The 24,553-nt window shown below is 36.4% G+C and overlaps 1 protein-coding gene across 6 annotated transcripts in view; it reads right to left on the bottom strand.

Annotated features, from left to right (window-relative positions):
• Positions 1-24,553, bottom strand: part of CEP120 (centrosomal protein 120) — a 77,231-nt gene that overhangs the window by 34,668 nt on the left and 18,010 nt on the right. For all 6 annotated transcript variants that reach the window (XR_010319224.1, XM_023548733.2, XM_023548742.2 and 3 more), the window contains 9 exons: positions 22,715-22,912; positions 17,780-18,007; positions 16,569-16,785; positions 14,982-15,156; positions 10,881-11,030; positions 9,936-10,118; positions 7,814-7,910; positions 7,558-7,710; positions 6,872-6,961 (listed from right to left, as the gene is read on the bottom strand). Coding sequence is in view for 5 of the 6 variants with exons in the window: in XM_023548733.2 (XP_023404501.1) it covers positions 6,872-6,961; positions 7,558-7,710; positions 7,814-7,910; positions 9,936-10,118; positions 10,881-11,030; positions 14,982-15,156; positions 16,569-16,785; positions 17,780-18,007; positions 22,715-22,912 (1,491 nt within the window). In the remaining variant the exon portion in view is untranslated. The remainder of the gene's footprint in view (positions 1-6,871; positions 6,962-7,557; positions 7,711-7,813; positions 7,911-9,935; positions 10,119-10,880; positions 11,031-14,981; positions 15,157-16,568; positions 16,786-17,779; positions 18,008-22,714; positions 22,913-24,553) is intronic.

Raw genomic sequence — 24,553 nt, 5'->3', positions numbered from 1 at the left:
GGAGTATTCAAAGCATATGTTCTTCCTCTGGCAACCCAAACATCTGTGCTCCCCAGAGTTCTGTCTCAGGATTTCTCCCCTCATGTTACACCTCCTTGGTAAATCTTATTTACATATTATCACAGGTACTAAGAACTCTCAAATTTATACTCAAGGCCAAACCTCCCTGCAGAGTTTCAGACCTATATACCCAAATACTTTGCTGAATATGTCCTTCTCAATATTCTGCATATACCCCAAACTCAAAGATGTAAAAAAAAAAATCTGAAATCATAATCTTTTTTACCTCAACAAATATTTATTATATGCCTAGTACACACTGGGCAAAACAAGTCTGTGGAACCTATATTCTGAGAGAAGAAAGACAATAAACAAACACATGAATATTTAACACGATAGGTAAATGCTATGAAAAAATAAGGCAGGGTGAGGAGACAGTTAATACCTGGGGGAGAAGGCTTCACCGACATTATTCTGAACAGAGACAAGAAAGCAACTCTGATAGAAGAGTGTCCCTAAAGGGGTAGGTGGCTTAGCACAGTTGAGGAACTACAAGATCACTTTGGTTGGAACAAACTTAGTGAACAGAAGATGAAGTTAGGGAGAAAGCCAGGAAATAGATCACGTAAAGCCCTGTAGATCCTGGTAAGAACTTCAGGTTTTATTCTAAGTGTCATGAGCAGTAGGATGAATTTTCAACAGGGGAGTACATAATCATACTCTGACTTATATTTTAAAAGTCTCATGCTTTGCTGGTACAGGGGCCAGGAATGAAAGAAAGGATACCAAGTCAAGAAGTACTTACAGTAGTTTTAGAGATTGTGATGGTTTCAAGTAGGAGAGTAACAATGGAGGTAGTATAATAGTTAATTTCCAGTATATACTCTGAAAATGGAGTCAACAGGATTTGCTACTGAGTTAGATATGTCATAAAAGAGAATCAAAAATGACTTAGCCTATAGCCTAAACAAACGGGTAGAGGCAATACCCTTGATTAAGATGAGGAATCAGTAGGAGCAAAGTTACAGAGAATGGAGACAGAGTTTACTTTTAGACATGCCATGACGGAGGAGCTTATTACACAGCCAACTGCCAGGGTAAAGAAGGCAGCTAAAGAGCCTAGAGTCCAGGGAAAATGTTGAGAAGGGAGACAGACAGTATATGTATATACACGTGTGTATATATAATAGGTATCTAATAGAAGTGACATATATAAATTTATATTTCTACTTTATGTATAATGTATATAATTTGACGTATACAATGCCAAGAAAGTGATAAGATCACCTAAAGAGTGAGTGTGAAGAGAGAAAAGAAGAGATTCAAGGATTGTGCCCTGGGGCAAACCAATAAAGTCAGTATTTACAGGTTAGGGTGAAGAGGAGGATCTAGCATGAAAGTTGGGAAGGAGAGACTACTGGAGAGAGTAGAATACCTGGAGAACATAGCAGGGCTTCGAACCAGTTCATTCCGATTTGAACCCTGCTGAGAATTTGCATTTCCGTTCCAGATATACTGAAAGAGAACCTACGTTTTAAGATTCTCAGGTGATTTTTACATATAATAAATTTTGAGAACCAATGCTGTACTAGTGGTTCTCAGAACTGGTCCCTAACCAGCAGCATTAGCATTGCCTGGGAACTTGTTAGAAATGCAAATTCTCAGAATGGGTTCAAACTGGAACGAACTGGTTGGAAGTCTTGGAATATAGTAACGGAAGCCAAGTAAGTAATTATTTTAGAAAGGGAGAGATCAAAGTGAGAGCATGAGGGAAGGTTATTTGGTAAGAGAAAAAAATTATGAATTAATTGTCCTGGAAAGTGAGAGGATGAATTGACCGGGAAGGTAATAGGATTACAGGGCAGCACTAAGTACTCTTTAAGGCTTGAGATCTTGAGCCTCCTTAATACCATCTCTTTAACACCCATTATCCTTTTCTCCATCATCTTATTGCTACTGTTAGTTTGGCTTTCATTTTCTTTCACATAGCTCATGGCTTTTCTGTTCTCCCTGTCTGTAGTTTCACATTCCTTTATTCTACCTGCTATGCTCCCGTTAGAATTACTGTTCAAAATTTAAAATCTGATTACCTTATTCCTTTATATAAAAATCATCATTTAAAAAAGAAGTTCCTCAAATTTCTATCTATCTCAGACACTGTTCGTCATCTGAACCACAGAACACAGAAAATTATGTGAATGATTATTTTCTCTATTTGGTATATGACTTGTACCATTCTAGATGTATAGGAGAAAGTTAATGCATTACGAATAATGGATGCTTTAGGGCATTTAAAAAAAAAAAAAAGTTGCCCTCGAATCAATTCCAACTCATAGCGACCCTGAAAACCCTGGTGGCATAGTGGTTAAGAGCTATGGCTGCTAACCAAAAGGTCAGCAGTTTGAATCCACCAGGCACTCCTTGGCAACTGTATGGGACAGTTCTACTCTGTCCTTTAGGGTTGCCGTGAGACTGAGGGCATTAGGGGTTACTTTTCTCAATGAACCCTGGCTGAGAGCATTTACAGAATCAAATCTAAATACCTTAAAATAAAATACAAGATGACTCACACTCTGGCCCCTGTAAACCTCTCCTACCGTATTTCTCGAGTCACACTCTTTCCTCTCCTCTTCCTATAGGAAATTACATACAATTTTCTTAATGCAGCACCCTATTTCAAACTTCTCTGCCTTTGCTCAAGAGGAGTTTTCTGTTAAGAATGCCCCTTGGGTCCGCCTGGCAAAACCTGTTAATCTTCATCAAAGTGAAAACATGATATTACCTACAAAACCTAATGTTACATATGTAGTATTGATGTCTTTCTTCTTTATTTCTACATGATAACTACATTCTGCTGCCCGACGGGCAGTCATATGGAAGACAGAGTAAACATTATCTCAGCTGCCCCAAGGGGCAGAACAGGAACCAAAATGTTGTAATCATATGCTAGTTTAAGGCAAATTTATTAGTTGAAAATTATTGGTTTAGCATAATCATCTGTACATCAGGTAATCATAAAAGACAAACTGTAAAAGGAGAAGAAAATTACCCATAGACTAGTTTTCCAAAGCAAAGGCCTGGCATACATGCAAATATTTTACTTCATTTTAAAAGCCACAAATGAATGTTATAAAATCTACTTCAAGATAACCTAAGCTTCATTTATTTAGGGAAAAAGTTTATGTATAATTCAGGAGGATGTATTACATTACCAATCAGAAGACTCTCTAGAGAAACAATCTGCTCTTTTTTAGGTGGAAAAAAAAAAAAAAGAAAATCCCTACGAAATGGTCTCAAAAGATGACCAAAATAGGGTAAATGATGGATCATAAAAACCAAATCAACTACAATAATATACATTCTTAGCTGCAGATCATGTGAGTTAAATATTAATTTACTATTAGAAAATACTAATTAATGTATTTGGGTTCTAACTTGATAAAAGGAGACCTGGTGGCACAATGGTTAAGCACTCAGCTGCCAATCAAAAGATCGGCGGTTTGGACCCACCAGCGGCTCCATGGGAGAAGAGAGCTGGCAATGTGTTCCTGTAAAGTACAGCTTAGGAAACCCTATGGGACAGTTCTACTTTGTCATATACGGTTACTATGACTCTGAATTGACTTGACAGCACAAAACAACTTGATATAATCTATTTTTTTTTTTACTATACAGGCTAATTCACATTTCATTTTGAATCAAAGAGCTAATAACTAGGTGATACCTTTAGTTTGAAGGCTGAACTTAAAAAAAAAAAAACTCAACCAGTTGCTCTTGAGTTGATTCCAACGCTTGGCAACCCCATGTGTGTCTGAGAAGAACTGTGCTCCACAGGATTTTCAATAGCAGATTTTTCAGAAGATCACAAGGCCTTTCTTCCATCATAATATTAAGTGAGCTTTACTATTAGCTCATTATTTTGTGCCGAGCAACAAAAACAAAACTAATTTAAATGATTGCATAATTTTCCACCAACATTAAACTAACTCCAGGTGAACCCTCAAAGTACTAAACATGGTATACATTGTTTTAGGGGGGAAAAAAACTTCAATTTATTAAAATAAAAAGAAATTAACAAATTGGAGACTGGAGAAGCTGGGGCAGCTAGAATTTGTGCGGAGAGCGGGCAAATACATACAGGGTGAGTGCTGGAGATCTCCAGATCTTAAGCTGAGTATTGACAATGTATGTCAAAAGTGAAATGCCATGAGGAGGAGGAAATTACCACTGAAAAGCACTAGGACGAACAATTCCCAGAGCTCAGACAGGGCTGAGAATAGTTTATATTTCCACCAGCCAGAGGGGAAAGACACTGTGATGCACTAGGCAACAGAGAGTCTTCAGGTGAATATTGTTAAATAGTCCAAGACTAAAGGATGTTCTAGGCCCATCCTAATAAAGACTAAAAGGATCAAACTCATCCCAAGTAACTTAATTGCACACCAGAACAAAATTCAATATTCTTTAAAGGAATAAAACAAAACACAGCAATCAACAATATAAAATTCACAATGTCTGGCATTTAATAGAAAATTAGCAGGCATGCAAAGAAGTAGAAAATTATAACCCAAACCCATAACAAGGAGAAGTAGAATCAGATCTAGATATGACAAAGATGATGGAACTACCAGATAAACTATTATAAATAAGTTCCAGATGCTTAAGAATATGGGGGAAAACATGAACATGATAAAGAGAAAGTGAAAGATTATTTAAAAGAAGACCCAAGTACACCTTCTAGAGATGAAAACTTAAGAAGCTAAGTTGAAAAAAAAAAATGCTATGTGGGATTACGCCGACTTCTCACTTAACGGCATGGCTAGGCTCCTAAAACCAGGCTCTTATGTGAAAATTGGCGTTATGCAAAAATGGAGGTTTTTCCTTCTGTTTTCAGACCACCCATTTGTCCGATTTTTTTAATTTAGAAAATGTGATCATAGAAATAATAGCAGCTAAGATTTTTATTTTTTTTTTTTTAAGATTTACTGATATGCTCATTACTGTGATGGGTCCGGTTATGGATTTTTTCTCTGTGGAGGAGGCTTGGAGACAAAGCTAGAAAAAGCTGGGCTGTGTGACCGGAGGGCCCATGGTTAACTACTTCGCCTGCCTCCTGTGCTGGGTCAGAGTTTCCCTTGCGGAGCTGCCTCCAGGGCTCTGTTCTCATTTCTGCAAGCCCTGCATTCATGATCCCAGTGTCTGCTCTGCCCTCTGGGCCTAGAGATTCACTGAGGCTCGGGACTTCCTGCGAGGGCACTGGGGATCCGGCCATATACCTGGCCTCACTGAAGCAGAAGCTCCAGGCCTAGTTCAGCTCACTTTGGGATGTCATTAAACTTGCACACATTTCTTCCAAATACCCTCTCTGATACGTCTTCTTTCCTCTCTTCCCACGTCACAGGAATTTTGAGCTGCAGGGCCTTAGGCCACATAGGAGCTGGGAACCCAGAACAGGTGCAGACTGGCTCAGTGCTGCCTGTGCATCCACCCGGAGGCCGTGGCCACAGAGGAGATTGACCCCACACGGCAGCTAAACGCAGTGCCCCTGCCAGCAGGAGGGAGCAGAGGATGCAGGGCAGCACAGCTCAGCTTCCTAGAGGCCATCCGGAGACTCTCCTCGAGGGAAGGGACACTCTGCAGCCATTGCCATCATGCCCATCACATTATTAATGTGTAAAACAGACAGTAGATTTTTTACTATTGTAAATGCAAAATGTCAGATTAATGAGATAGTTGATAAGTGAGGAGTGGGTGTAACAAAAAATTAAACCCGTTAGAAGAAAAGATCAGCAAACTTGAAGCCACAGCAACAAAAACTATGTAAAACAAAGCAGAGAAAAAAAAAATCTTAAAAAATAACAGTTAACTATGGGACAATATCAAGCAGTCCAACACACATGTAAGCAGAAATATAAGAATGACAGGAGAAAAAGAAACAGAAAAAATATTAGGAGAAATAACAGCCCAAAATGTTCCAAAGTTGATGAAAACTATACACTTACATACCCAGGAAGCTCAAAGAATCCAAGCAGGATAAACAGACACACACCAACACACATAAAGCACATAAGACACACCACAACCATGTTGTTAAAAACCAATGGTAAAGAAAAAATCTTAAAAGCCAGTAGAGAGAGGGGAACAAAGAACATTACATATAGAGAATCAAAGATAACAATGACCAGGAGACTTTCTGACAGAAATAATACAAACCACTATGTGCTTTCTGGTATATGATCAGATGACCTCGTTATCATTTTTAGTGTATTTTTTAAAGCACAACTTGTTCTTGTTGGGTGCTGCAGAGTCAATTTCTACTTATAGTGAACCCATGTGACAGAGTAGAACAGCACCATAAAGTTTCCTAGGTCGCAATATTTGCAGGAGCAGGTCGCCAGGTCTTTTCTCCCATGGAGCCAGTGGGTGGGTTCAAACCACCAACCTCCTGATTAATAGCTTAGTGTTAACTACTGCACCACCAGGGCTCCTTTCATGTTATCATTTTTAAAGATGTGTTTTATTTCATAATTTAATTCTTAAAAGTTTTGGAGGTTTTTTAATTAACTGACAGATTACAATAAATTTTTATATATAACTGTTAATTTCTTTTTCATACAGAGGCTTTTTCTCTATAATACTCATTTTTTAGTATTTATACATTTTTTGAATAGGTAATACATTTGCATCGTTCACTAAACAGTTTATAATGAAAAACCTCCCTCTTACCTCCGACCCATTCATTCACTTCCTCCATGCCACATATAACCACAATAATTAGTTTATCCTTCCAGAGATTTTCTTTAATTCATATACACGATACTATCATTAATATTCTTCATTCCCCCCTTCAATTTTCTACACAAGTTATTACCTTTTTCTTTACTAGTGATTCTCTCTCTCGATCCCTTTTCTTCCATTCCTCTGCAAGAGCTTGCATATGAGCCAGTTCTTTCTGCTTTAGCTACAAAAGGAAATGAAGTTACAGTAAAAACTCAAATATTTCAAATAAATTAATCAGTTGTTTTCAGTTAAATAACTAATACTGATCACTCATGTGTTCCTTCAGGCATTTCATCTTATTCTTTTAATAAGAAATGGAGGATGCCTGAGGCAAGTAATAGCTGTAAAGTATATAATTTGGGACCGTATTAAGCTAAAAGTGAGCTTTGTTTTCTAACTCTTTTTTGGATACTGGTGATGCCAGGTTTCAGGGCAATCTGCTCCTAATTGAGTACCTGAGATTAAAAGAAACTTTCAAGTCCTTAACCTCTGAATTCTAACCTTCATTCCTAATTCTGCTAAAGAATCATGGACAAAGTTTAGGGGAATCCTTCTGAGTGGCTTCTGCCAAGTTGTTGCATTTCAAGTATTTTTCTTATTCTCTTAATTTTTAAGAGTAAGGTATTCAAAAAAAAAATAAGAAAAGAGTAAGGTATTCTTGACATTCAAAAGAACTAGACAGGGTAGCCATGGAACAGAGAGAAAAGCTACTATGGAGAAGAAAAAATATACTGAACAGCCAAAAATAGATTTTTTAAGTAACATTTAAAAAGTAACCTGATTTTCAAAAATGTCTTCTTGCATTTCTTTCCACATTTCTAGTTCAAGTGCTGCTTTGTATTCTAAGGTTTCACGAGGCTCTGTCTGGATTTCTGAAGGACAAAGTGCTGGAGGAAGAGAAGATGGCTTCTGTGGTAGAGCTGGTAAACCCTAAGATATAAATAATTAAGCATATTTAAACAGACACGCTCATACACACACATCCATTAGATTCCTTTTAAAGAACAATTTGATAATATTCAATTATATTTACCTGAGATGACTCAGAGACAAAAATCTCACGCATTTTTACTAGTCCATAATCTTCTAGGGTCACAGTGTAAGAAAGATCTACTATTCTGTTATTTGACCTATAAATGAAATCAGAAAAATCCTAAAATTCATGGAAATATTTTTGTATTATTTTTCCTTTTATCTCCTCAATGCCATAGCATCAAGGAGTAGGCAACACCTCTTGTACTTGAAATTCTTGCTGCTAAATTATAGCAGTTTGTACAGGCTTCAAGACCTTCCACATACATGATTTTATTTTATCATCACAAACACCTATAAGGTACATACCAACATTTACTACAAAAAGATTTAAAACAGCTACAGATTATTTGGAAAAACCAAAAAGTATAAAGGAGAAATTTAAAATGTTACTCCTACAGGTAATCACTGCTAATATTTATTTTCTTCCTCTCTGTGTTATGTATACGTAGGTACATGTGTACAACTACACGTTAACACAATTTTGCTTTTTTCCTACATGTATCAGGAGCATTTTCTCATGTCATAGACACTAATTTTAAAATGTGATTTTTAATGCCTGTAAAATATACTAATAAATATATGTAGTAAAAGATACCTGAAAATTCCCTCACTCTTGATTATACAGGTTATTCTAATTTTTCTCCCTTCATTTTTGCTGGAATGAACATATTTGTGCATAAATCTTTTACTAGACACGGACATTGCCTCAAGATAATGCCTAGGAGAGTTATATGTTATTTTTATCATAATAAGTAACTCTCTGCACCATAGAATCACATGCAGCATTTATCATTAAATAAGCAAAAACAAAAACATTACGGGAAAATAAAATCTTGACAACAAAAAAAACATGGTTTTGTCTAAATTAAATATATCACATAAACCCTCAAACAAAACATGCACAGATCCCACACACCTGAACTCTTACTTAACCAACTTTTGAGGTGTCTTCTCCTAATTTCACAGATATTAGAAGAACTGAATAAAGTAAAATGGAACACTACCACATCTGAAAGAAATTCCCGAACATACGTGAAGTGCTCACTTAGATAAATGTCCTAAAACTTTGTGTCTACAGTTCAGTACAATTAAAGTTAACATTCAGAACAAATAGCATTAAAAAAGCTTCCAATTATTAATAACTTGATTATTTTCATATTGTGTTTGTGAAGACAGAAAAGAACACTAATTTTTAAGAGAGATTTTCAACAACAAGAGTTGGAACAAAAAGAATTTTCAGCTATCCAGTATATCTGATTCTCCAGAAAACCAGTTCCCAGGTCTCCAAGCGAATCAAACTTGTACTAAATCCTTCAGTCTCTGGAAGTGGCAATGGATGGGGAAGAATAAGGGAAGACATATCAATAATACCGACTTTTAGATCTCAGATTTTTACAAAAGCCTGATTTCCTTCTACATTCTTATTACGTCTTAAAAATAAAGGCATATGATATACCTGGTTAAACTGAGTTTAAGATTTTACTGTTAATTTTTAAAAGATAAATGAGCAAACGTACTATTTTAAAAACTGCTTCTGACTGCCGAACACTTGTAACATTCTCAAGCTTTAGATCTGAGGTAGAAGTTTTAAATATTTTTCAAGTAAAAAACAGTCACAGTCCAATGTAAAATAATGTAAAGATACATTATGAATTTAACCTTGAGTTAAAAAAAAAGCCCAGTGCCATTGAGTTGATTCCGACTCATAGGAACCCTGTAAGACAGAGTAGAACGGCCCCATAGAGTTTCCAAGGAGCGCCTGGCAGATTTGAACTGACAACCCTTTGGTTAGCAGCTGTAGCACTTAACCACTATGCCACCAGAGTTACTACCTACTAAATAAGAAAACATTGTGAATTTAAAATTGTCAAGCTAATAGGAGAGGGAAAAAGAAAAAGTCAACAGTCTGAGTAAGTATTATAGCATTACACCACAGAGACTCTTTACTTCATGAGGGTAAATGGGGATGAGAAGAAAACTAGAAAGCAAACTAGAATATAGCCCCACAGGTCACAGAAGATGATTAGAAAAAAGATGAAAGGATTGTGGTTTGGGTTAGCAAATCTGAATCACTAGATTAATAAAAGCAAAGCAGACATTAATTGTGCAAAATGCATTACCCTTGTGCTGCTATAACCGGCACATTGTCACTGTAAGTTTGACGCCAACACTGTTCACCATTAGCACCTAAAAACCGAGTTTTTTCTGAAGATAAGATGTTGGAAAGCTGGATTCTTGCAATTCCGAGAAGTAAATCTTTACTCATTTTATCCTTGTGCCATAATTCAACCAGCAATGGAATCCTAAGGAAGAGAGAAATATGTTCATATCTACCACCTCTGAACTAAATTCTTTCCTGAACTAACATCTTTGAATTCTGTTAATGTAGTGAAAGATGGTTTTATTACCTAGAATGTTATCTAACACACAATTGTTAAAGACTCAGTCGCACAGGTAACAAATACGAAATACTATTATATTTTCTAGACTTCTTGCCATTCAATAAAAAAAAAACCTTCAAAAACTATTATTTCTACAAATGGTTAAATCATTTTTCATTACCATTCATTTTCTCTTTTAAAATAACTTACAAAATTGAATTGTGATACTGAGAAAGAAAAAAGACATTTCATAGATTTCATTTTTATTCACAAGCCCATTTCGGATAGCTGGGTTAACACTTTCAGTTTACAGATGAAAAAATAGAAAACGCAAATAACATACTACAATGATTCAGTGAGACAGCAACAATATTTAGTTCTTAGTTATTTATCTTCATATATTATAGTACAAAAAGGAAAGACTGCCTTATTAATCACAGATCCTGTTTTTACAATGTTCAAATATCCAAACCCAGGCAAATGATAAGATGTGAAAATTTGAACAGAGCCTTCGTCACCACGTAAGACTGCAGTGAAAGCGCAAGATGTCAGGGTTTATTGGTCAATTTGTTTCTCAAATCTCAAATGCATAAACTGCTTTGGATTTAAACCTATAGGAATTTCTCTTTTTAATACTTACTGTTACTTAAGAAAATTAATTCATAAACATAGTGTACCTATTACCTTAAGAAGGTATCTTGCAGCTGATGAGGCATAGTTGCAAAATCAAATGCACAGTAAGACTGGGGCAGAAATACTTCCATGTTCTTCCGAACTTCTACAGGAGGATTAGTCATAATGGGAGCTGCGCTTCCAAAGAATGGATAGGAGTACCTAGAATGTAAGAATAACAAAGTCTAACTACAGTTTCCAGATGAAATTTATAGTCTGATTTAAAAAAAAAACTAAAGGAAAATTTGAACATTCAGATCAAATACCAAAACCAAAACACCAAGCCCACTGTCATGGAGTCAATTCCAACTCATAGCGACCCTACAGGACAGAGTAGAACTGTCCCATAGGGTTTCCAAGGCTGTAACGTTTACAGAAGCAGACTGCCATATCTTTCTTTCACAGAGTTGCTGCTTGGTTCAAACCGACTACCTTTCAGTAAGCAGCCAAGCACTTAACCACTGCACCACCAAGGCTCCTCTCAGATCAAATAGAATTTTTAAAATAGAAAAATGGTAGAGATTTTAACCATCTAAAAACATGATGGTTTTACTATTATTACGAACTTTCAAATTACGCAAATATTTTCAGTATTGATATAGAAACTTTTTTGAATATCCTGAATTCCTTATACTAAGACTGACTACATTAAACAAGAAACACAGCAAGATAGGCTTTAATCATGTAAGTAAACATTACAGAAATAAAAAAGAAAATGCTTTTATTTATGTAACACTAGTTTACAAAGTTGCTTAACAGATAATCTTTCAACGTCCCTCTGGAGAAAAAAGAGAATTCTGGTATTTTGAAGGCAGTAACACCAAATAAGAAAGAGATAATCATTTTGATACACTCCAAACAAGCAAAGATTTAGGGGTAAAATTGACTAATTAAAAACCAAGCCGCCATTTGTTTGAGTTTCTTGAGGGCACACATCTATCTTTTTCATCTTTGCACTCCAGGAACAAGGACAGTTTCTAGCATATAGTAAAAACCAAAAACCAAACCCAGTGCCATTGAGTCGATTCCAACTCATAGTGACCCTACAGGACAGAGTAGAACTGCCCCATAGAGTTTCCAAGGAGCGCCTGGCGGATTCGAACTGCCGACCCTTTGGTTAACAGCCGTAGCACTTAACAACTATGCCACCAGGGTTTCTGGCATATAGTAAACACTCAAGAAATACTTGCAGAATTAATTTATATACCTAGCTTCCTTTTTACAATAGTGTCCTAATCGTTTATGGGCAAAGAAACCCTCAGTCAACTCCAAAATGATGCAAACGTAGTCATCTGTCTTTGAAGAGAGAAGTAAGGATGAAAACAACTCAAATGTATTACTGGTGAATTAAAGGGTGACGAAAGGCTACCACTTCCTGTCATCATAAAAATCACACCAGATAAATGAAGGAACAACTGACTGCTGCTGAACTTTTTTTTTTTTTTTTTGTATTTAAAGCCAAATATAAAGACCTTACAATAGTCACACATATTTCATACTGTATCTTGTTATTCACATATGAAAATTAGAATTTAAACTCTACCAGTAAAAACTGCATTTCCTGTAAGAACCACCATTTGCATCCACCCTATTCGTATATAATTATACATCCACTGAAACCAAGGCATCTCAGAGCGGTAGTTCGTGCCCCAGAAATTCAACCCTAAACCCTAGTGGCACAGTGGTTAAGAACTATGGCTGCTAACCCCCAAAGGTCAGTAGTTCGAATCTACCAGGCACCCCCTGGAAACTCAATGGGGCAGCTCTACTCTGTCCCATAGGGTTGTGATGAGTCAGAATCGACTTGGCAGGAATGGGTTTGGTTTTTGGTTTACCACTGCAGCACTGGATTTAGTGATTAAAAAAAAAAGACAAACAACTTAAACAAAGCTACCACAAATTAAACTTTTTCAAATATCAGTGTTGTCTCATGAATTCCATTTTATAGTGCAAAACTACAATTTCATACCAATGAACAGCATGATTACATAAAAATTTTCAAACCGAGAGAAAGCTAAATGGCCAGCATTTCTAAAAATGCCTTAAGTCAAAGAAGCAGTAGTTTTTATCAACTGAATTATATGTAAAGAGTTAAGTGGATCATAACTATTTATTTCCTATTTTTAAAACAGTCTTTTCCCTTATCCCTGCCAGGTAAACTACTAGTCTTCCTTACATATAATTTTATTTCTGAATCTGTTGTCTTCACAAGGCTGAGCTCTTTGCTTATGTGGCCCATGTACCTCTAATACGAGGCACGTTGCAAGCACAATGGCCTTTATGGCAATGAGGAGACACAAAACCTAGTATTAGTGTTTCCTAAGTGGCTTGTACTAGGTTTCCACCTCACAGCACCTTATTTTCGATTTCCTTCCCTATGTTTCTATATTATTCTGTCTAGGTACCCTAAAATGAGATTCTCCAGTAGCACCAGAAGAGAGATCACAGTTAAGGGTGTAGGATAAAAAAAAAACCTAAAATAGAGAATAAAAAAAAAAAATAAGTAATAATAATTCTATTTCTAACAGCAGTTCTAAAAGATGTTACATAAACCCTGAGAAAAGCTATGTCTGTGAGGAAAAAAATTTTTTTTAGTCTTCAATTTTCAAATAAAAGCAACATTTAAGTAATGATTTTCAACCTCAAACTTCAGGTAATATGCAGAACTTAAGCTGAGATGGAAAGACATCCATTCTATGAACTCAGGATCACACTCAGTGCTTAGTCCCTTTGATTCTGTCCATTACTTGCACCAAAACCTGGAGAATTTCAGGTAGAGAAGAATAAAATAATTAAAAAATAAGATGCAAGTATGAATTAATTTATCCATCTCAAAGGCAGTTTTGTCTCAAATAACAGCAGGGAACAAGGTAATTGCTGAGACTCCTGGGAATGGCAATCCAAGATTGCAGAATATTTTTCTCACTTTAATCACAGAAAGACCAAGACATTTATTTCAAATTGTAATGCTTGTTCCAAAGAAATTTATGCAAAGGAAGCTAGACAGCCCCAAATCATGTTATTATATTAGACACAGTATAAACATCTATGAAAATGTAACATCATTAAAAACAAACTACTATGTAATCCATTCAGCTGACAGATTATATACAATTACATTTACATCTCATATACACAGTCATTAAGTATGGTATTTAGATTCATAGCTATGAAATATAGGTATTAAGAATATAACCTCCAATTATAATAGTTTCATAGAAAAACATTATTTTAACCTATAGCATCTTTTCCAGATGTTATAAGTTCAAGACCCACTGTATTTTAAATAGCAGTACTGATAAATTAAGGAGGACTAGTTTTACAATGGTTAAGAGTTCAGCTGCTAACCAAAAGGTCAGCGGTAGGAACCCACCAACTCCCCAGAAGACCTGACAATCCGCTCCTGTAAAGATTACAGCCTAGGACACCCTATGGGGCAGTTCTACTCTGTCATATTGGGTCACTATGAGTTGGAATCCACTTGATGGCACACGAGAATAACTGATAAATTATTATAAATACCTATAATTATGCCAGACTAGGCAAGACTAATAATACCTCTTGTATCACCAATGCCAGCCTGGTTCAAATTCAAGGTCATTATGCCAAAGCCTTATACCCCTTTAGTTCACAAATCTAACAAATGTTATACAGGCAGTCCCTGGGTTATGAACATTCGACTTACGTACATCCCGTAGTTACAAACCAAACCCCATAAAGCCTATTCATTACAAATCTGAGGTACTCACAATGGTTCATAATAACACATGGGCACTACTTTGCAACGTTCATCAAAACATCACTACTGTATTATTATGTTAAAGAAGTTTTAGTGTATCTGAAGTGTTTCTTTAATGGTTTTAATGCATAGAAAGGTATACTATATACTGTGTACCAAGATAAACATTTGACTGACATTAGATATCAACCGTACCTAACTGTTCCAACTTCCATACCTACTTGACTTAAAGTCAGACTTAGGAATGGAATTCGTTTGTAATCTGGAGACTGCCTGTAACTTCTTTGGTGACATTTCTTTCTCTGCAGCTCTCAAAACAGAGGAGAGGCACTTCTCTTTAGGAAATAATACCCAGAAACAAAATCAGACCCCACCTTAATATACAGTTGACTGGAAAACCAACTTCTAAGTCATGGACGCTCCTCAAGTCTATTGAAAAGCAAAAGTGATGTGATGCTGCTGGAACAGCAACCTTCTGTCCTGAAGTTGTTTCTGAAACGTTGGACGTGGTCACTGGCTGGGCCAAAGCCGGTACAGAAGAATTCATGGCTAAAATGAACATTCAAAAAAAAAAAATTGCTAAAAGTTTCTCTTAAGTTATCAAACAATTTAAAGTTATCATCTCATTCACCTTCAAGAAGATATTGGACTACTTGGTTTAATGAGCATATAAATTGAAGCATAAGTATCTTCAAGTGATTTGTCCAAAATTACATAGTCGATCAAGTGTAACTGAGCAACAACCTAGGCTCTAATTCCCATCCTACAACTGTGTAAAGCATACAGGACTGACGCAGTAATGTACGACTACAGTCTGGCAGGCATTAATTTATTTCCAAAAGTAGCAGCACATAACTGAGCATTCAAAGGGCTGTATTTGAGACTTGTTCAGGTAAAAGATATCACTTTTTAAAAACTAGTTTTGGTTATTTTAGGCGTATATGAAATAGTATAACAAAAAGCTAAAACTTGAAAAGATAGAGATAGCTACTCCAACCCTTTCATATTATAGACCAGAGATGTTTAGTGAGTAGCTCAAGTCATAAAGCTACTCAGTGACAGAAGTAGAACTTGCACCCAGGACTTCTAACTCCTAATCCACCACTGATCTAATTAATTACACTTCTAAATATCTCTGCAGTCCTCAAGTGCAATGGATGGAAATTTTTATAAAAGAGGATGTATGAATACTCAGGCTCAATATTAGGATCAAAAGTGATACTGATTTTACTACAAAATGCAGCTTGTTGGTGGAGGTAAGCGCCGTCCAGCTGGTTCCAACTCATAGCAACTCTAAGTACAAGAGAGTGAAACACTGCCAGGTCCTGCACCATCTTCACAATCGTTGTTATGCTTGAGCCCACTGCTGCAGCCAATGTGTCAATTCATCTTGTTGAGAGTCTTCAATGACCCTCTACTTTACCAAGTATGATGCTGCTTTCATGGGCATGGATTCAAGTAAAAAGGCAGCTAGTAGCTCTTTTCTCTAAAATTCCAATGAATTCAAGATATTTGAGAGTTTAATAGTTTAAAAAACCCATCGAAAGAACTACATTCTTAAATTTTGTTTGAATAGGCTGCTATTTGTAAAGTCTCTTACCTTTTAAAAGCAAATTCTATTATGAAGTTAAACACACTGCAATTACTTTAAATTGAAAATTTTTATATCACCACACATTATTAGTTCTTTAAAAATACATAATTTTTCCTTAGAACTCATGAAAGCGCTCAACCCACTGCTGCTGAGTCAATTTCAACTCATAGCAAAATGACAGGACAGAGTAGAAAAACCCAATAGGGTTACTAAGGAGCAAGCAGCTGGTGGGTTCGAACAGTTGCCCTTTTGGTTAGCAGCTGAGCAATGAACTACTGTGCCATCAGGGCTCCTTAAAGGTCTCATAGACGTATATTAATGGCTGCAAAATCTGATACCTAAAAGATCTGTAAAAACAAATCCTTACCCTTTGGATTTGGTTTTGTGTCCTTATCATACTGTAAACTTTCCACTTCACTTTCCGTTGCATCGTCTTTTGTTGGAGGTGACTGGTTGTGAGGCAGTGCAGGGGACACACTTGGTGACTTTGGCACAGTGGGTGTCTTTTCCTTTATGGGGGTTAAAGCTCTCTTCTGTGAATGTTCTGTCTCATGTTCATTCTGGGTCTTTAATTCAATTAAAGACTAAAAACAATTTTTAAATAAAGTACAATTTGCAAAGAAATTTCCTTCATAATTAAGCAAAAAAACTTGATGTTGTTTTTTAAAAATACAAGCTTGCTTTCCCAGTTTGGATATTCCTAGTCTATTTTTCTTCATAATTTGCAAATTTTCTTATAGCATCTAGGACCAGAAAAAGGAAGAACAGGAAGGATATATGATATCCAGAGCTGAGAACCAAAATGCATCCTGATGGGTAAAAAACCGTATTCTAGAAAAGAAGTCAGGCATATGTGTCTCAATGATTACTCCTACCAAGACAGGATAACGGAGGTCTATATTATTGAAAAGAAAAAAAAAAGATGTCTAGTATGATTTTTCTTGCATTTGTTCTACTCCCCTCTAAAAGCGTATGCATGTTTATCTTAGAATCTCACTTCATTTTTTATATCTTTAATTCACAATCTACATAAAGGTCAATTCTTTGAAAGGTCACTAAAGTTGATTTTAAAAAGGGGTGGAATGTACCGTTAATAACTGATAATCAAAACACTGTAATTTCCCATCGCTGTACAAAAGATTGGCTAAAGAGTATGAGTACTATAAAGCACTAATGAGCTAAGAAGCTTAACTGAACTCAAGTTGTGCCAACCAGAAAGATACCATTAATGCAGATTGCTAGAAACTAGGTCTAAAAATGTTCTCTATACCAGAGTTCTTTTTCGGCCATTTTCATTGAATACAAGGGGGAAAATGGTTTCTACTACATGAGAGAAATGTCCCAAAAGGCTAAACAGTCTCTGGATACAATCATTCATAAAAATACAGCAGTTGAAGCCATGCCATTTTTCAAAAGGCCTTTTTGAAGAGAAGGTATCACATATTTTAGGCCGTTAATTAATAGTAATACGTTCTCATGCTAGATAACTCCTCTGAGGTTCAACTTCTGTGAGTAATCTCGGGCAACTCCGGAGAAGCTGTGTGGGAGTGGGGGCAAGGAAGGAGAGTCACTACTTGCCTGGGCGTCTATGCCTTCTCTCTGCAGAGCCACAGACACTCCCACTGTTGGGGCCAGCTCCACAGGAATAGGTGCAAGTTTTTGTTTGGCTCGGTTTGGGGGTTCAAGGGTAAAAGCACCCTCAACTGTGACTGGACGGTGGTTGATTTCTGTGCTGCCCTTCTTGAGTAATCCAGTTAATGGTACTTCTGTGCTTCCAAGTGACTGGTCTCCACAACAGAGATGGATCTAATATGAAGGGAAAAAATAAAATAAAAAACAGGGTTTTATATCTTCTCCTCTCTTTTAAATAAGTAAATAAAATGTTATAAAATGATTCATGAAAGACTACATGACTAAATATGAGGTCCTCATATACGATAAAACTGGTGATAAAACAAAAAGTTTACTAGTATCTCAATAATGAAGCCATTACCTCTTTTTCAATTCTTCTTTACTAAATACTCATATAATATCGCCTTTCTATCCCTTTTTGTGCACTACGGTTACTTTAATATCTCACTACACTACCATATTGTTGTTAGGTGCTGTCAAGTTCGTTCTGATTCACAGTGCCCGGTCCTGCACCATCCTCACAATCATTGCTATGTTTGAGCCCACTGTTGCAGCCACTGGGTCAATCCATCTCACTGAGGATCTTTCTCTTTTTTGCTGACCGTCTACTTTTACCAAGCATGACGTCCTTCTCCACGGGACTGGTCTCTCCTGATAACATGTCCAAAGTATGTGAGACAAAGTCTAGCCATCCTTGCTTATAAGGAGCATTCTGGTTGTACTTCTTCAAAGACAGATTTATTTGTTCTTCTGGCAATTTATGATATATTCCATATTCTTTGCCAACACCACGACTCAAAGGCATCAATTCGTCGGTCTTCCTTAATCACTGTCCAGATTTCACACACATATGAGGAGATTAAAAACACCATGGCTTGAATCAGGCACACCCTAGTCCCCAAAATGATATCTTTGCTTTTAAACACTTTGAAGAGGTCTTTTGCAGCAGATTTGCCCAATGTAATACATCACTTAATTTCTTGACTGCTGCTTCCATGGGCACTGACTGTAGATTCAAGTAAAATGAAATCCTTGACAATTACAGTATTTTCTGTTTATCATGAGGTTGTTTATGGGTCCAGGTGTGAGAATTTTTGTCTTCTTTATGTTGAGGTGTAATCCATACTGAAAGCTGTAGTTTTTTAAGTGTTTCAAGTCCTCTTCGCTCTCAGCAAGCAAGGTTGTGTCATCAGCATCACAGGCTGTTAATGAGTCTTCTTCCAGCCTTAATGCCACGTTCTTCTTTACACAGTCCAGGTTCTTGGAATATGTGCTCATCATACAAACTGAACAAGTACAATGAAAGGATACGACCCTGATGCACACCCTTCTTGATTTTAAACCATGCAGTATCCTCTCTTGTTCTCTTCAAACTGCCTCTTGATCTATCTACAGTGTTCTGGAATTTCCATTCTTCACAATGTTATCCAATAATTTGTTATAATCTACGAAGTCAAATACCTTTGCACAATTAATAAAACACAGGTAAACATTTTTCTGATATTCTCTGCTTTCAGCTAAGATCCATCTGACATCAGCGATGATATCCCCTCTTCTGAACTTGGCTGGAATTTCTAAAACCACTTTTGAATTATCTCCAGCAAAATTTTACTTGCATGTGATATTAATGATTTTTTTCGATAATTTCCACATTCTGTTGGATTACTTTTCTTTCAAATGGGACAAATATGGATCTCTTCCAGTTGGTTGGCCCAGCGGCTGTCTTCCAAATTTCTTGGCATAGATAAGTGAGTACCTCCAGTGCTGCATCCATTTGTTGAAACATCTCAATTGGAATTCCATCGATTCCTGAAGCCCTGTTTTTCGCCAATGCCTTCAGTGTAGCTTGGACTTCTTCCTTCAATACCATCAGTTCTTAATCATATACTACCTCCTGAAGCAGTTGAACATGAACCAATTCTTTTTGGTACAGTGACTCTGTGTGTTCCATTCATCTTCCTTTGGTACTTCCTGCATTGTTCAATATTTTGCCCATGTGTACTACCATACACATGGCAACTGTATAATAAAGTGCTAAATGCATAAATTAGTTTTTATATATCTGCATACTTGAATGAAAAAATATATTTTACCTACACTAAAAGGCGATGGTGGCGCAGTAGTGAAGTGTTCGGCTGCTAACCAAAAGGTCAGCAGTTTGAATCCACTAGCTGCTCCTCGGAAACCCCACGGGGCGGTTCTACTCTATTCTATGTGGTTACTATGAGTTGGAATTGACTTGACAACAAAGGGTTGGGGTTTTTTTTGGGGGGGGGGGGCTTTTTTCTTTCCCAATGCTTTAATACAATTTCTCTTAAAATGTAGAATTTATTTAAAAATATAAATGGAGGATTTACAATGAAGTTAGTTACTAAGTTATTTTCAGTAACTTTGGCATACAAGTTAAATTGCAAAAGAAAATAAAAATATGTTAAAATGTATCAAAAGAATAGTAAAAAGTGCATTCTTTATCAGCAAGAAAACAAGGTGTCAAAAAAGCAAACTCAAATTTCCTGAAACTGTAAACTGTATGTTGCAAGCAAATACACTGTGATTTACACAGGAAAAAAAAAAAAACATTGCCATTTAGTTGACTGCAACTCATAGTGGCCCTACAGGACAGAGTAGAACTGCTCCACGGAGTTTACAAGCCTGTAAATCTTTATATAAGCCGACTGCCAGCCACATCGTTCTCCTGCACAGTGGCTGGTGGCTTTGAGCCATCAACCTTTCGTTTAGCAGCCAAGCACTTAACCACTGGGCCTGCAGGCTCCTCGCTTACACAGAACACAAGTGTAAACACAACTAAACTGTTTCAATTATTTAATACGTGCCATATTTTGCTAAAAAAAAAAAATTACAGATGCCAGTTAATAAGGACAACTAAAAGGTACATGGGCCAAATCTCTTCTAAAACTCTTGTATATTATAAAATGATACTCTACATAAAAATCAAAGCTACGTACTTTTCTAACCTCACTGTATATCATGTCAATCACCCATTCTTTAAGTACTGTGGGACAGATAGGGAATAAATGGAGTGTTTCATCTGTAGATGGAGTAAGAGTTATCTTAGAGAAAGCAGTGTGTGAGGAGGTTGGGGACATTGAAGGGAAACAGTCATTCCAAGGAAAACTGTGCGCAAAGGTCAGGAGGTGAGAGGAAGCATGGTACATTCCGGGAAGTTCAAAGTAATTTTCCATTTAATGAGATACTGCATAAAGTCCAAGCTCAGGTGATGGCCCCCTGACCAGTTCAATGCTAATACTGACCTTCCTATTTCATTGAATTTTAATTGCCTGTTTACTTAGCTGTCTTCCCCACTGCACCATCAACTCCAAACTCCAAAATGGGCTGTGATCGTACTTATCCACTGTCTAACAAGTGTTTGACATACAGCAAAATAAACGTTTGTTCAAAGAAGGCAATATGGCCAGGGGTTAGAGTGCTCAGGTGGAGGAAGGCAGAAAATGAAGCTGGAGATCATCTCACACAAAACATAACTTCAAGAGAAAGCCAGCAAACTTCAGATCCAATTCTGGTTCTGCTATTATGACACTACTTGACAGAAATGATACAGTTCTCTAAAGAGGATCAATAAGGATATTAAATAACAATGAAAGTTTAATAATTAAAAGCAAAAAAAAAAATATATGTTTTTTTTTAAAAGATAAATTCCTAAAACAAGACCCATACATTTCCATGGGCATTGTATTAAAAAAAAAAAACAGAACATAACCAATATTGAATTCTTCCTTCTTCCATATATCTAAGAATACTTTTTTTTAAAATAACAGAAAACAAAACAGTGGGTTGTTCTGTTAAAATAGAACAGAGAAACCTCAAATTTTTTCTATTTCCATTTTAACAAAAACATGTTAAATGTATTTAACATTTTAAACAGTTATAAAAAATAAGTCAGTGGATCAAGTCTGCTTTAAAAATGACAGAACCTCAAATAATTTTCTTTTATTCACCCATAAACACCTTGAATGTTTCTCTCCTTTTCTGCCTTTTAGACTTTATATACAAAACTCAATGTTTAACAGTAAAATGGGTGGAATGTACTGTTTATAAGGATAACACGCACACACCCAGTTTATAATGATAGCTAATCAAAAGTTCCACATCACCACCTTTTGACAACTACAAAAGAATACTGTTCCAGGTATACGTTATATACTATTCTTTCCCCTTATAAGCAATCATCCTACAAAAATATTTTTACCTCTAATGACAACAGTGACAGAGTTAAGGGAAATCTGTAAATTAGCTTTAATGTTATTACGTGTGATTTTTTAATGGGCTGAAGAGAAAGTATTCTTATGACTTAAATGTCCATTAGAATCAAAATAATATGAAGTTAATCCTTTTGGTAAGGACTCACGTTAATATATAAAATAATTCAAACTGCTTATTTCCTGCTTTTCATCATTCTGTATAGTCTTCAGTTTACTAAATATCTTATATTCAGAACCGCCTCTAAAATTTAGTTCTACTAAAATTTCTTAATACCTCTCTCCTCATTCCTGGCCAAAATGCATGCAAAGTCTAACTTCTGAGAATACTCTGAGCCCATGGCTTTTATTTTCACTCGCACTAAAACCTTGACTGTGCCCAAAGCTCTGGGGTCAAGGCACAATTTTATAAAGGATCAATAACCAATATTCCTTTTTTCTCAATAACTAGGAAAAAAGTCTATTTCCTAAAATACTCAAGTAACTCTTACGCCAATGACTTCACTGAGCCAGGACAATCCTTAAAAAATCAAAAGAGGGGGTATTAAGATGACCTCCACTACTTAAGTAGGATAGAATTTAAGTACCTCCCTAACATTTAAAAATCATGTATTAAAAAAAAAAAAATTGCTGCAACACTCACCTGTAGTTTAGACTGAAGAGCCAGGTAAATACGAAGAATTTCTACACTGCTGCGTATGCGAACAGATGCTCTCTCTGGCTCGAAATTTGGGTTGATCAAATCATTGAAGGGTTCATTTGTAACATCATTCCCCAGTAACGAGTAGTAGAAGAAAAACTCAGGTTGTCTTTCTGGAAGTTTCATGGTACATGGAATTAACTAAACATTTAAGGAAAAGAAAAGAGTATTACTTTCTAAACTACTAGAGGTACTTAGCATGCCTGAGGCACTCCAAAAATATTTGCTAAAACTTTGATGATTTTTTATTGAGTTCTTAAAATTAAGAAATAAAATTTCTAAATCCCTAGTAACCAAATTACTAGTTTAATTTTGTAAAGTTTGTCTTAAGAATTTTTTTATTTCATTCAGCCTGTCCTTGAATCAACACAGTCAAACATTTTAAAATGAGCTTTATCTTCACATACTTATTTCTCCTTAGCCCTGGTGACACAGTGGTTAAGTGATATAGCTGCCAACCAAAAGGTGAGCAGTTTGAATCCACCAGCCACTCCTTGGAAACCCTATGGAGCATTTATACTCTATCCTCTAGGGTCACTACGGATTGGTATCTACTTGACGGCAATGGGTTCGGTTTTTTGGCAGGCATATTTCACCTAATCCTTACACCACTATCACAGGCTTTACTACACAGATGAAATGAGGTTTTTTTAAAAAAAAATCTTAGCCCAGAGCATTTAATATCTTAAACCAGGCAAGAAGTTTATTAGCCATTCTGTATTATTTCTGAGGACTGAAATTCAAAGAGACTTTCATTTTCTTTTACTTTCTTCCATAGTCAAATCCAAATAACTTTAATAAAAGATGACCGTATATATTTCACATTGTTATGTGCCGTCAAGTTGGTGCCAACTCATAGCAACCCTATGCACAACACAATGAAACATCACTTGGTCCTGCGCCAGCCTTACAATCATTGTTATGCTTGAGCCCACGGTTGCAGCCACTGTGTAAATCCACCTCTTTTTCCGCTGACTCTGTACTTTACAGCCCTCCTGACATGTCCAAAGTATGTACGACTCAGTCTCATCATCCTTGCTTGCTTCTAAGGAGCATTCTGGTTGTACTTCTCCCAAGACAGATTTGTTCATTCTTTTGGCAGTCCGTGGTATATTCAATACCCTTCACCGACACCACAAATCAAAGGCATCAATTCTTCTTTAGTCTTCCTTATTCATTGTACATATGACGTGCCTGACAATACCATGGCTTGGGTCAGGTGCACCTTGGTCTTCAAGGTGACATCTTTGCTTTGCAACACTTTAAAGAGGTCTGTTGCCGCCCATTTACCCAATGCAATGTGTTTTTTGATTTCTTGACTGCTGCTTCCATGGCTGTTGATTATGGATCCAAGTGAAATGAAATCCTTGACAACTTCAATCTTTTCTCCGTTTATCGTGATGTTGCTTATTGGTCCAGTTGTGAGGATTTTTGTTTTGTTTTCTTTATGTTGAGGTGCAATTCATACTGAAGGCTGTGGTGTTTGGTCTTGATCAAGTGCTTTGAGCCTTCTTCACTTTCAAAAAGCAAGGTTGTGTTATCTGCATAATGCAGGTCGTTAATGAGTCTTCCTCCAATCCTGATGCCCTGTTCTTCTTCATACAGGCCACCTTCTTGGATTATTTGCTCAGCATACAGATTGAATAGGTATGGTGAAAGGATAGAACCTGAACACATACCTTTCCTGACTTTAAACCACTCAGTATCCCCTTGTTCTGTCTGAACAACTGCCTCTTGATCTATGTAAAGGTTCCTCAGAAGCACAAGTGTTCTGGAATTCCC

Source organism: Loxodonta africana, chromosome 2, assembly GCF_030014295.1.
Source record: "Loxodonta africana isolate mLoxAfr1 chromosome 2, mLoxAfr1.hap2, whole genome shotgun sequence".
NCBI lineage: Eukaryota > Metazoa > Chordata > Mammalia > Proboscidea > Elephantidae > Loxodonta > Loxodonta africana.
The sequence above is the reverse complement of the archived record's forward strand: the minus strand, read 5'-3'. Positions and strand labels throughout refer to the sequence as shown.